Source organism: Hippopotamus amphibius, chromosome 16, assembly GCF_030028045.1.
Source record: "Hippopotamus amphibius kiboko isolate mHipAmp2 chromosome 16, mHipAmp2.hap2, whole genome shotgun sequence".
Taxonomy (NCBI): Eukaryota; Metazoa; Chordata; class Mammalia; order Artiodactyla; family Hippopotamidae; genus Hippopotamus; species Hippopotamus amphibius.
In genome coordinates this window covers 4,822,747-4,836,145 of record NC_080201.1, presented here as the reverse complement: position 1 = coordinate 4,836,145, position 13,399 = coordinate 4,822,747, and the positions used below count along the sequence as shown (strand labels likewise).

The window sequence follows — 13,399 nt, the reverse complement described above, 5'->3', positions numbered from 1 at the left end:
TGTTAGAATATAAACTCTAGGGAATTCTCTAGCAGTCCAGTGGTTAGGGCTGTTATTTTCACTGCCATGGGCCGGGGTTAAATCCGTGGTCGCAGAACTAAGGTCCCACAAGGCACGCAGCGTGGCCATAGAAAAGAAAAGAAACTCCATGAGGCACGTTCAGGGCTGTCTGGTTCATTATTTTATCCCTGGTATAGGACCTGGCACATACCAGGCGGTTAATAAACGCTCTGTTGAATGAACGAACGAATGAATGAATGAGGACCAAGGAAGGAGGGACGGGTTGGGGCACAAGATGCTTGGGAGAGCCCCGTCTGCCGCATCGGTGAGACAGCTCTCCAGGAGAGCAGGCAGCAGGAAGCCTGGCTGAGAGCTCAGGAGCCAGGGGGGCTGCCGCTCGGGGAGGGGGTCACCCGTAGAAGTGAGCGCGCCTAGGCAGGGGTCAACACGAAGGCCGCCTTGCCGGAGAATTACCAGCACGAGCGCTTGGCAGGCACGCAGAGTCCTCCGCTCCTCCCCGGACACACGGGATCAGAACCTTGGGAGCAGGGCCAGGAATCTGCGTGCGTAACACGTTCCCTAGGTGACGGTGATGTCCCTTGGGGTTGGAGAGCCCGGCACTAGGGCAGAGGCTCTAGGGAAGAGAGGGGTGGGGCGGTGACCCTGCGTGGCCAGGTGACACCGGCAGGGGCCGCCCCTGAAGTCGCCCCCTGCGCCGCCGCCGCTCCGCGCTCCGATTGGTCGCCGCCGGGGTTACCTTTGGCCACACTTGGCCTCGCGCCGCCCGGCCTCCGCCCCGCCCCCGCCTCCCCGCGATTGGCCGTCGCCCCGCCCGTCCCCCCGGGCTCGGCCAATGGGGCGTGCGTGCGCCGGAAGCCGGAAGCGCGGCGTTGGCGTTCCTCAGGCAGCTGTCGTCGCGCGCCATGCGAGTCCTCGCGCTCAGCCGCTCGGTGCCACGCCTCCTCCCGCTGCGGCCGCCCGGACCCCGGCTGTCGAGCGGGCGGGGGGCGGCGGCCGGCGCCCTGGAGCGGGCCATGGACGAGCTGCTGCGCCGTGCCGTGCCCGCGATGCCGGCCTACGAGCTGCGCGAGAAGACGCCGCCGCCGGCGGAGGGCCAGTGCGCCGACTTCGTGAGCTTCTACGGCGGCCTGGCCCGCGCGGCCGAGCGCGCCGAGCTGCTGGGCCGCCTGGCGCGGGGCTTCGGCGTGGACCACGGCCAGGTGGCCGAGCAGAGCGCCGGCGTGCTCCAGCTGCGCCAGCAGCCGCGAGAGGCGGCCGTGCTGCTGCAGGCCGAGGACCGGCTGCGCCACGCGCTGGTGCCGCGCTACCGCGGCCTCTTCCACCACATCAGCAAGCTGGACGGCGGCGTGCGCTTCCTGGTGCAGCTGCGCGCCGACCTGCTGGAGGCGCAGGCCCTCAAGCTGGTGGAGGGGCCGCACGTCCGGGTAAGGCGGCCCCCCGACCCCCTGGCGGCGGGGACCGCCCGGGTCCGCCCACCCTCGGCGGCCCTCCCCGTGGTGTCCTCACCCGCCCCTCAAGTCCCAGGCACCCCACCTCCCCCGGGCCTGCAGCCGTGCACACTCGGCGGCGAGTCACAGCCCCCCGAACCCCGTCCCCTTCCTTCCCACGCTGTCCGAATCCTGGCCTCCCTCTAGGCCCACCTCGCTCCCGTCTCTGTAGAAACACAGCACTCGCTGACTTTCATGGTGACTGTCGCGCCTCGTTCCTGGTGAGCGTGCTTCATCAAGTCTCTTCTTTATCCTCTTAGCTGAGTGGTTTCGTCTCTGTGGCGCACTTGAATGAGGACCGAACCGAGCATCCGGTAACTTTCGGAAAAGCTGGATGCGGTCAGCAAAAGTCAGGTGTAGCAAAAGTCTTGTGCAAGCGCTTGCCCTGAAAAGCCCTGTGAAACGTACCAAGGTGACTAAATTCGAGGTCGCCACCGTATGCCTTCTGTTTTCTCTCTGCCACGTGACTTTGGGCAGGGCCTTTCACCTTGCTGAGTTCAGCCCTAAAATAGGATTCTAAGTTGACTTCTTGAGGAAGTCAGGCACTTAGCATAGTGAGCTCACGTTAGATGCGAATAAATAGTTTAAGATTTAAATAACGATGACTTGACAGGTGGCTGATAGTTGAATATAATCCTTTTATACTATTGATATTAAATGTGGCGGGACCACTAACTTGCTCTTTTAGTAAACCAGAAATGCTGTAGGTATTCTGACATTCAGAACTTTATTAGATGCAGTTGGCTTAAAAAAGAATTGATCAGTTGAATGATTGTGCCGTGATTCCGTTAAGAACTGTTAACTCTGGCATAATGGTTTCCACGTTCATTGCCTCACTCTTGGGGAGGTGAGAAGCGCGGCGCCTTTTATAATAAAGGAAACGGGTCGCATGACTTGACCAAGAACGCAGAGCAGATAAGTACGTCTCTGATCACCCACCCAAATCCATACCCTGGTGGCGCTGTGTGAGTTATGGTGTTTATCAGAAACCTTATCTTTCGTGGCTACGTAGCCCTAGATGCACAAGAACTGGGTGTGGTTAGGGTAGGAATATATCAGGATGATAATAGTGGCTATGATTTGATTGTTCATAACAGCTCGCCGATCTGCAGTGCTGAGTATTACCTAGGGCCGGTGAGCCTTTGGCTGTGAGAGTCACAGGCTGAGCACTGGCACCAGATCAGTCCTGGAGTCTGTGGAGTGTGTTGAACTGACCATGTTCCCAACTAAATCCCCACCTGAGTGGCTGAGACCTCGTGTTCCACACGCTGTGGGCATAACTGTTTGGTTCCTCCCAAGAGAGGCTTGGGTTTAGTCTGCAATCCAAGTAGAGACCAGTGCTCCGGAAAGCCTCCTGAAACTTAACTCTCACTGCATAGGAGGCTTGAGAATTCGGTAGGATGTCTGTCACCTGTCCCAAAAGGAAAGTCTCCACCCATGTGTCCATCCATTCAGCCATCCATTGGCTGTCTGTGTTATACCAGGCGTGCTCCAGGCTCCAAGGTCGCTTGATCCAGAAGCTTCCCTTCTAGTATAGGAAGAGTTAGGAACGGGCATGGTAGGTATAAGTGCCTTTCATGCGCTTTCATTCCTGTTAGAGTAAGAGCCACCTCCACTCACAGCTCATATGCTAGGCTTTTCCAGCCACTCCAGCTCAGGGGGCCTCACCCAGTCCTGAGCGTCCAAGGTAAGTAGTTGTCCGTAGCACTCAGTCAGATTTGCTACATTAAGCACAGAATCTAGTGGATGAATTGTATTGTTCCCCCGCAGCTAGATGAGCCTAGGTGAGCCTCTCCTTGAAAACTGGGACCCTTGTCTTGCATAGCAAAATGATGAATGAAGTGTGAGCTAGACTCCCGGGTGCCCCGCCATCCAGCAAAGCTGGCAGCTAACCACTCCCACTCGTCCCGAGGTCAGACTGCTGCACTCAGAGGTGCCTGTGGGGCCGAGACAGAGACATCCTATAACAGAAGCCTGGGAGGAACGTCCGAGAAGGGGCCAAACTCCCCACGCCACTGCTGCAGCCCCCAGCCTGCCACGTTTTGTTGTAGCTCCTCTGGTGGCTTGTCCTGTTTGAAGTTAACCTGGTGGTCCTCGTGGTTCTACGAAATTCTGCGCTTAGCTAGACCACAAGGTGAATGTTTTTGTAGATAGGAACGTGGTCCCGGCAGCTGTGTTTTCGCTGGTAAATGATTTGTGATTACGGAGCAGGAAGCGTACGCACTCCCTCTCCATCCCGCTGTCTGAGACCTGGTAACCTTGCTGCCCTGGCGCCTCATTCCACCCTGAACAGCTGCGGTCCAGTTAGCACTGGGTGCCGGAGATGTGTAACCTTTAACCTAGATTCCCGGATCTTGTGTCCCGTGTCACACTTTATAGCTGTCAGTAGCCCAGAATAGAATGAAGGGACTTGCAGAGGAGGCACTTCCATCAGCCGGACCATTCCTTTCATAATTAATACTGAATTAATGCTGAAGCTAGATTTTTTCCTATTACGCATGTCATAGAGATGCCGGTACATCCTACATGGAGCTCGGCTGGTCTGTTCCTAACCTTTCAGTGCAGAGGTTCCCAGCCTGCGGTCCAGGGAACCCTGGGGATGATCCGTAGCTGAGTTTCAAAGAGGTCTATGAACCCAGGAAACTATGCAGAATTTTACTAATGTGTTAGCATTTTTCTAGGAAGAGGGTGCCTGGTTTTTAGCACGCACTCAGGAAGGTGTGAGGACCCCAGGAAGGTTGACAGCCACTGTGGTCAGTGCAGGAAATACAGTTTTACAAGGAGCCCTTCCATGCTGCCTGGGAAGCCATCCCTTCTCCTCCCTCCCTGCTACTTCCTGGTCACCGTCCTCCAGTTCGTCTTCTCTTTTCCACTTGCCGTCAATCTGTTAATCATCTTCCACATGGAAGACCCCACTGATGCTTTGGGAGCAAGAGGACTAAATCAGAAATGACCTCTGCCCTTATAGAGCTGAGTGCCCAGTAACGGAGACGAGACCATTGGGATAAAGAGCTAAGAGGAGTTACAGAGGTCATCCAGTCATCTGGTCCAGCCACCTATTGGCAAAAGAAGTCCTTTTCAAAACATCCTCACTGTGTTCTTGCCCACCCTGTGCTCGTCACTTCCCATGGGGAGGGCTGCTCTCTCCCAGGAGGACCTCTGTGGGCAGCCTGGGCTACTCTTTACACGTAAAGAAGCTCTTTACGTGAAGTCTGACTGTGCCTTCCCCCCATTGGTCCTAGACTTACCCCCTCTCCTCACCCGCCATGGTGCCTTTTCCATGCCCTGGGTCTTCAGTGTTTAAAGATGGATCTCACCTCATTCTGAAACCCTTTCTGAGTCACCAGCCCCCTGCCTGCAACTTATCCTCAAGTGACAAGGTTCTGAGTCCTGTGACCTTCTACCAGGGATTAAAATGTGAAATGGCCCTATAACAGTTTTATAGCTTGTGTACAGTGTTACAGGTGTTATCCATGTGGTCTTTGTGATTCCTATACAGGGTTTCATAAGGTCAGTTCTGTACCAGACATACCGAGATGTTTGCAGTTATTCAATAATAATATGCAGTGTATCTATTAGTATGTAGTTCATCTATAAGTAACAGAGACTCAAAACAATAGTGGTTTGAGTAAGAGAAGTTTGTCTCTCATGTAGACGTCTGGAGGTAGGCAGCCCATGGCTGATCCTACTCTGCAGTGCCCTCAGTTGACCCAGACTTCTGTTTGTTGCTCTTCCCTGAAAAATTTTCATCCCTGAAGTTACCTCATGGCCCAAGATGGCTGCTCCAGCTCTAGCCATCACGTCACCCTCCAACCTGCAGTGGGAAGGACAAAGAAAAAGATGGGCAAGGGGCTGTTCCTGCCATCTTTCAAGGTTCCCAAAAGCTGCCGTAGGGCGCCTCTGCTTATGTCTGAGTAGCCAGAACTCAGTCACATGACTGTCCTCTAGCTACATTGCAAGCTTTATTCTTAAAGCCATGTGCCCAGCTAAAAAGTGAGGCTTCTGTTGATTTGGAAGAAAGGGACACAGCCGTTGAGGAACAACAACAGTTGTATCTGTTGCCCTGGGCATCCCCTCCGCTCTGGCTGTCACAGAGCTTACCACTGTCACATGGCAGTGGTCACCACAGGCTAAACTGGGTTGGTCCTGCTCCTGTGTCCTCTCCTCTGCTTCTCTGCTTACACACCTCTTGTTCTATTCTTACTTGAAAAGTTTCATTGCGAATGTATCTCTGATGGAAAAGTTACTCAAATCATTTTTGGAAGTAGATTAAATGTAAGTAAGTGAAATTAGAATAATGTCATCAAATCCAGATGCTCGGATTGCCAGACACACTATTATTCTACAGCCCACTCAGGGAGAAAAAAAAACGCTGCCAATTAAACCGTGACCCACCACCATTTGAGAGATGTGTTCTGACGTTAAAGTAGGAAAACACACAACTCTGAGTTGTCGAAATGTGGAGCCTGGGACCCAGTACTTGTTTCTCTTAGGAAACAAGGAAGGATGTTTTGGTGAATCAAAGAATGTTCCTGAGAGGGTGTTCGCGTTTCCTCCACGAGACGCCGATCGGCGTCAGCTCACCATCATGTGTGTGGCTGTGTTCACAGCGGCGAGTGAATTGGGACACATTCAATTTGGGCAACTTGGTTCAGATCAGAGGCTCCCATTCAGGTGTCTTGCAGGTGGAGGAGGGGAGGAGTAGAGCTGAGCGCCATCTGGTCTGCCGTGGCTGAGACGGGGGCTGGGTCGGGGCTGGGCGGCACGTCTTCCCCTCGAAGGCCAGCGCTCTGCTCTCCGTTTCAGGAGATGAATGGCGTGCTGAAGGGCATGCTCTCGGAGTGGTTCTCTTGCGGGTTCCTGAACATGGAGCGGGTCACCTGGCACTCGCCGTGCGAAGTGCTGCAGAAGATCAGTGAGTAAGTACGACGTTTCCGCTCTTCTCCTGTTTTAGTGGAAAGTCAGCCTCCTGTCCTGTGGACGTTTTGTTCCAAGCCTGATAAACCCAAACACGGTATTCACAGAGGTGGCTGTCCTAGCAGGGGATGCCGCGACCACCGAGGAGGACAGGGCACAGGGAGAAACCGGTCCTTCTGCCAGCGAACCTGTACGTGGGGTCTCGGTTAGGTCCTCATATTGAAAGCCCTTGGGCCCGCTTCTCCCCAAAGACCCCGTGATCAGAGCTACCCAGATTCAGTGGACCAAGTGTTGGCATTAGTGACCCAAACAGCATCTGTCTCAACCCGTTGTTAAAATGCCTCCCTTGGATAAAATCTAAATTTCACAATATAGCGTGTGATTCCGGCTGCCCCGGACACAGTAAAACGCAGGCTGGCTGACAGTGTGGCTGCCAGGTCACGTGCTGAGACAAAACAGCAGTGGCCGAGGTTGCAGGACCCGTGGAACTAGCCAGGTGATGTGTCCTTTGGCAGCACTGACCTCGAGCTGCGGAGATTCAGGGGAAGCAGGAGGTGTGGGCTGTGCGGCCACAGGCCTCTGGGTTAAAATCTGCCGCATAACCACCCCCCCCAGGGCCTCGCAACCTAGTCCTGAGACCAGGGAGGAGAGCACAGTTTTGTGTGTAAAGTGGTCACCCGTTGTGGTGCCTCTCAGTCAGCGCTGTTTCACGCTAGAGTGACCTTTGAGTTTCCCGCAGAGGCCATGGAAGCTGTATTTGAAGGATTTCTTTGACTTGAGTGGAGAATAGGATTAGGAACCGCCCCACGGCTGTTTAACCTGTGGGTCGTTTGTCTTGCCCTCTGTAACGTCCTCGTCAGATCTGAGGCTGTGCATCCCGTGAAAAACTGGATGGACATGAAGCGGCGCGTGGGGCCCTACAGGCGGTGTTACTTCTTCTCTCACTGCTCCACCCCCGGCGAGCCCCTGATCATCTTGCACGTGGCCCTGACCAACGAGATCTCCAGCAGCATCCAGGTACCCGCGCGCAGTCGATTCGGGGCAGGGCAGGCGGCCCAGAGTGCCTTAAGGTTTCTGTTAGTTTTCTCCCCTTTTTGAATATAAATTGCTTCCGGCTTTTGCGGGTCTTTGGATTCGCTGGATGCAGTCCCCAAACCTACAGCCACAGAGTGGAGATGGGCAGTGACGGGACAGGGAAAGCTTTCGCCGGGGTGTGTGGACCGTGGGTTGAGAGGTGGTCCAGGCTGTTAGGGAGGAGGGGCTCCAGGTGCAGGGGGACGGGGCTCAGTTCCTTAGCATCTGTTAAGTTCTCGTCGTTTCAAAAGGCAGCTGATTGGAAAACTGGGAGGTAGGCTGTGCTGCGTGCCTGACGTGGGCCCCGCGCTCTGCCTGGTGTGGTGGTGCCCCCCCCCACCGCCGCCACAGCAAGCTGGGCTTCTCCTCTGGGTGCGGGTGAGTGTCTGAAACTCCCACTCCGGCAGGCCCACCGTGGGCGGGGCAGAAGGAGAGCCAGGGCAGCGACCCGGGGTGCACGGCAGGTCCAGTGAGGCTCGGGCCGGCGAGGGGAGCAGGCACACGCAGGTCACCCAGCGTCGGGGTCGGAAGAGCCTGTGAGGAAGCCGAGAGGTGATGGTGGAGCAGGGCAGGGCGTCCAGCTGGGAGCAGTTTGTGATTTTTTCCTGCGTTCATTTCTCACCTCTAACCTTGTGCGTACCTCATTTGTATAATCAAAGGAAGAGTTGTCTGTTTGGGGTTTTTATTTGAAAACGTTAAAAAAAGATTTGCTGGAGATGTTTGAATTCGGAACCACAAGATAACCTATAAACTTCTTGAGAAACAAAGGAGGTCGTGACAGGAGGGGAGCGTCTCTGTCAGCTGTGGGTGGGGGAGGGGCTGGCAGGGCGCAGATGGCGCGGCCTCTGCGTCACCACCTGCTCCGGTTTCCTTACGGCAGCAGTTCGTGGCTTCCCAGGAGTCACGGGAAAAGACATCTGGAGCATCTGAAGGGGAGGAGAGCTGAGGACGTTTCCCCCAGGGGGTACGCACAGACCCACACATCCCATTTGAAAGTTCAGGACGTCTGTGGGCTCTGGACCCGAGCCTGGACCCTGGGCCAAACGCTCCTACTTGAGGCGTCCAGGGTAGCTGGTGGGAGTTAGAGCAGCGGCAGCGTGGCCTTCGCAAGCAGGCTGGCAGGCCCGTGCCCACGCCGGCTGCAGAGTCACCACCACGGTTGTCCTGCGGCCATCAGAGTATTAAGACTCAGAACATCCCGAACTCGAATCTCAGAGCTAGTCAAGTCGGACTTGGCTCAGGGACTTCCCAGTACAAGACATTCTGATTCTTAGATCGCTTGGCGTGGGTGTCTGAGGGCGTGTGGTGTCATTGTGGAAAAACAAGGACATGGCACAAAACCAGAAAGGTACACAGGGAGAGCATAAAAAGGTACATTTCCTAAAAGAAAAATGACGTGGGGCTGCATACAGCTTATGGAAAAATGTCAACAGCTGGGGTTCAGAGGAGAGGAGGGGAAAGCCCTGCAGGATTCAGCGGGTGGCCTGCGCACAGGAGCCCCAGGAAGTGGGCCCCTCGGCCCCGGCCGAGGGCTGGCCTGCTGTCTGTGGGTGTCGGAGGGGAGCAGAGAGACCTAGGGGGCACGAGTTGCAATTCAGCAAAGCTTGTGCGAGAATTTCCAAGTGGTAGAAATGATACAACACTGGGCGGACAGCCAAGGAAGCCCCGAGACCGCCGCCTACAGAGGGAGCTCAAAGCAGAGCAGGGCGCGTCGCCTCTAGAGCCTGGTCCTTGGGTCGGGGGCGCAGGTGGGGCGGGCGCGTCCAGGGCCGCCCATCGCCGCCCTCTGTTTTCCAGACGATCATCGTGAAGGAGTACCCCGCCTCGGAGACCGAGGAGCGGAACAAGATCACCACGGCCGTCTTCTACTCGCTGAGCCTGACGCAGCAGGGGCTACAGGGCGTGGAGCTGGGCACCTTCCTCATCAAGCGGGTGGTGAAGGAGCTGCAGGTGAGCCGGCTTGGCCCGGACCCCGCCACGCCGCCATCCGTGTTCCCCCCCCCACCCCGGGATGGCCGCGCCATCCTGCCCTCGTCTCCAGGGGCGGGGTGAAGCTTCGGGCCAGAGAGGTCAGGAGGGGTGGAAAAGGGCCAGGTACCCCTTGGCACTGCTTAGGGGCCCCGAGACTCCCCGGGAGACGCAGCAGTGCTGAGGAAGGGGCCCCCGAAACTGCTGCTGGTGGCCTGCAGGCCCAGATGCTTCTGCAGGAGACCCTGCACCCAGGCTGGCAGGGCAGCTCCTGGTTGGCACGCGCTGTCCCCGCGTGGTCACCAGCAGGGCCCCCGGGGCTCCCCCGTCTGGTGCTGGCCGTGCCGACCGCCCCCGCCCAGCCTCGCCATGCACAGCCGAGAGGGAGCGTCGGGCTTAGACCGGGCAGCCAGAGGGTGAACGCACTGCTGCCTGGTTCTTCATAACTGCCTTCTGTCTATTGCCCTGGGAAACACACGGAAGTGTTGAAGTCCACTGTGGGTCTGGGCTTTTTAAGACTGTCTCATGAGGGGCTGCAGTGAACGGCACTGCGTAGAATCTAATTTTTAGGTAAAATAATTAGATCATGAATAATTGGCTCTGAGAGCAATGCTCTCTGCTTCTGGTGGTTTCAACAGAGACAGCTGCCGCAGAAGCGCTTTCTCAGAGAATGACAAATATGGTGGAATTTATGTATGTGTGTGCTTTGTGTTACATTCATAAACTTAAGGCTGAGAACTCGGGATTCAGCTGGGTATCAGCTGCATTAGAATCACTGCCTGCCAATTTTTCCCCGGAGGTGATAAGAAGCACATCTAATTACTCTGAGTTTCTTCTGATTTCCTGCTTCTATGCTGAAGGTGCTAATGGATGGGGTGGAGGCGGGGGGTAGGGGGGCTGGTATGAGGGTCAGAGAGGCAGGCAGAGCAGGAGCAGAAGCCGGGGTCTGGGTGATGCACCCACAGGCTCTGTCTCTGAGTCAGGCGGTCCAGGAGCATCCTGCCGCTGACCTCTTCTCCAGGTCTAGGCCGGGAGCAGGAAAGCCACCTGAGAAATCTGGAGGGGAGCACAACCCTTCCTGCACAGAGGTGTTTGTGGGGCTTTAAGAAAGAGGCACCTTAAATGCCCGGTGAAAAGAACAAGGTTAGGAAAGTCATGGATCATCTTGTCTTTTAATGGTATTCTGTTGTTAAAGTTATGGTTCTGAATTTTGAGTGACAGTGAGAAAGTGCTCATGATACAAACCCACAAAGCAGGACGTAAAATAACTGCCTCACCCTTGTAAAAACTGCCTAGAGAAGGACCAGGAGTGACACTCTATCAGAGTGGAGAGTACTCATCTCAGAGTAGTGGACTATGGTGGTGTCTTCGCTCCTGTCATAAATTTTTAAAAGTTTTTTCTGTGGTGAGCATGTATGACATTTTTAATTGGAAAAATACTGGATTCTTTGAAATGATCCTTGGGGTCCCTCTGTAGCTTGAACAACAGTGATGGAACCATGTTATCTGACGTGGAGACATACCGTTGCCTCCTCATCTATCCCATCCTCTTCACCCCCCGTGTATAGTTGGGCGATCCGTTGTTCATTCAACAAACAGTCATAGGTTACTCGTGTGCCAAGTGCCAAACCAGGTTCTGTGGCCTCAGCGAAGTCCGTGGGAGGGGTCTAGTGGGCTAGAAAGACAAGACCTGTAGTCAGAAGACGGCAGCAGCCCACCCCGTCGATTTCAGGCAAGTCCCCCATCTTGCCAGCGTGGACAGTGGTGCAGATGAGGACGCCACAGTAAAGGCTTGTCCTGGGGACTCAGGGTGCCTCCAGGACCTGGCGCACATCAGATTCTTAATAACTGCTCCTTGAGGAAAGAAGATGAAGGCGCAGCACGTACCACTTTGTAAACCACGCAGCAGCGCACAGAGGTTAACGGTACGTAGGCCATAAACGAGGAGGTGTTTCCATACCCGTGACTCACCTGCTGAATTGTGTATGTGTGTGTGTGTGTGTGTGTTTTCTCCACCTTCCTCTCCCCACCCCAACCATGCCCTGCAGAAGGAGTTTCCTCACCTGGGGGCGTTTTCAAGTCTGTCTCCTATCCCGGGATTCACCAAGTGGCTTCTGGGGCTGCTGAAGTCGAAAGCAAAGGATCACGGAAGGAATGAACTGTTTACAGATTCCGAGTGTAAGGAAATCTCCGAGATCACGGGCGGTCCGGTGAACGAGACCCTCAAGACCTTTCTCAGCAGCAGCGAGTGGGTCCAGTCCGAGCAGCTGGTCCGGGCGCTCCAGGCCCCCCTGATGCGGCTCTGCGCCTGGTACCTGTACGGGGAGAAACACCGGGGCTACGCCCTGAACCCCGTGGCCAACTTCCACCTGCAGAACGGGGCCGTGCTGTGGCGCATCAACTGGATGGCGGACGTCAGCCTCAGGGGTGTCACGGGCTCGTGCAGCCTCATGGTCAATTACCGCTACTTCCCGGAGGACACGGCCGCCAACAGCACCGCCTACCTCAGCTGCAAGAGCATCAAGGCTTCCGAGCAGGTCCTCAGCCTGGTGGCCCAGTTTCAGAAGAACAGCAAACTCTAAAGTCTCCTTTGCTGAAGCCAGCGTCATCCCCGGCTCAGAAAGGGATAACTTTCCAGAGGGGTCGGGGGTGGGGTTCTGTACCCAAAGGAGCTTCTAGAGTAAAGCAGCGTTGAACTGTGGTCTCTGGCCTGTGACGTGGTCACACCAGGGGGCCGGGCTCTGGCCTCAGCTGAGCAAGGGAAGATGCGTTACCGCTGCGAGGTGGTGGTGGGTACAGGTGGACGCGGGCTGGGCGGGGACGCTATGCTCTCTCCAGATGATTCCATCGTGGCCCTCCGCCTGGCTCCTTGCTCTGGAATGGCCTTCAGAAACTGGAGCCTCTGCCAGCCCTCATCCCAGGGTGGACGGGTTGGCCGCCCCGGGACCCGGGCCCCGGGCCCGTGACCCAGGTGAGAACAGATGTTCCTTCCAGCTTAGAACATGGTTCAGCCGTGGTCGCTTTAGCCGTTTCTCTCCACTGGTTGTGAAGGGGTAGAGGGCTGTGCTACATTTCACGAGTTACATTCTGCAGACAATGAATGTAGGAAAAGGTTTGTGACTTTGCACAAACTTCACTAAGGTAAATTATTGGACAGGAGAGCTGTTGTCGCCCGAGGCTTAAATTGGATTATAGACTTGACAGTTACAGTGATTCAGGTTCATAATGAACCTCACAGCAGAGACCAAGTTTGTTCTGTGAAGCATTAAACATGTGGTTATTCACGGTCGCGTGGTGGTCGTCTTTGAGGTCCGAGACCTCGTTAGCTGTGCCCCAGTCCCCAGCCAACCCGCTGGCAGGTTTGGTGCTCCGCGAAGCCGGCCTGGAGCGTGTGGCCTGAGGACAGACGTGAAGGCAGAGGCGCTGCTGGTTGTGGGCGAGTCAGACGGCAGGTCCCCACCTTCCCTGCCTTTCATCTTCCAGACCCATCCCTGGACCAACTCTGTCATCTGTGTGTCACTTGTTGCCTGGTAACAAACAGCGTGACCACAGTCACTGCTAGAAATTGAGCTTTTTCTGTGTCCTGGTGGAAGCAGCCTCCCCCTTCTTGGTGTTCTTTGAGCTGATGCCGAAGGCGTTGGGCTCCTCAGGCCTGAAGTTGCCGCCCTGCAGGAGCTTGGAAAGAGTTAAGGAACCAACTGCTTCTGTGTGGCAGGCGGACCCTGAGACTGCGGCCCGATTCCCACACTGCATCTCTGTTCAGCATCTTATATGGGAATCTTAAAACAAAATACACAAAAGTGGAGAGAATAGTGTAATGATCCTGGGTACACATCACCCAGCTTCCACATTCATCAATAGTTTTCCATTTTTGTCAAACCTTATTTCTTACAATGACTTACACTTACGTGCTCTGTGAAGACTGGATGGTG

General features: G+C 55.5%; 1 protein-coding gene across 1 annotated transcript; it reads left to right on the top strand.

The window, feature by feature from the left end:
- The first annotated feature begins 901 nt into the window (after positions 1 to 901).
- MLYCD (malonyl-CoA decarboxylase) lies at positions 902 to 12,168 on the top strand. The gene is made up of 5 exons (XM_057712983.1): positions 902 to 1,445; positions 6,315 to 6,427; positions 7,286 to 7,442; positions 9,297 to 9,449; positions 11,516 to 12,168. Exons 1-5 carry the CDS (start codon positions 924 to 926, stop codon positions 12,047 to 12,049), a joined length of 1,479 nt encoding a protein of 492 aa, XP_057568966.1. The 5' UTR covers positions 902 to 923; the 3' UTR covers positions 12,050 to 12,168.
- Positions 12,169 to 13,399: the final 1,231 nt, after the last annotated feature.

What these genes read in the sequence shown, in the direction of transcription:
- MLYCD (XM_057712983.1), top strand. Translation starts at nt 924, where the DNA reads ATGCGAGTCCTCGCGCTCAGCCGCTCGGTGCCACGCCTCCTCCCGCTG. An exon ending in GTGCTGCAGAAGATCAGTGA is followed by an intron (nt 6,428 to 7,285) that starts GTAAGTACGACG and finishes CGTCCTCGTCAG; the next exon opens with ATCTGAGGCTGTGCATCCCG. An exon ending in GGGTGGTGAAGGAGCTGCAG is followed by an intron (nt 9,450 to 11,515) that starts GTGAGCCGGCTT and finishes CATGCCCTGCAG; the next exon opens with AAGGAGTTTCCTCACCTGGG.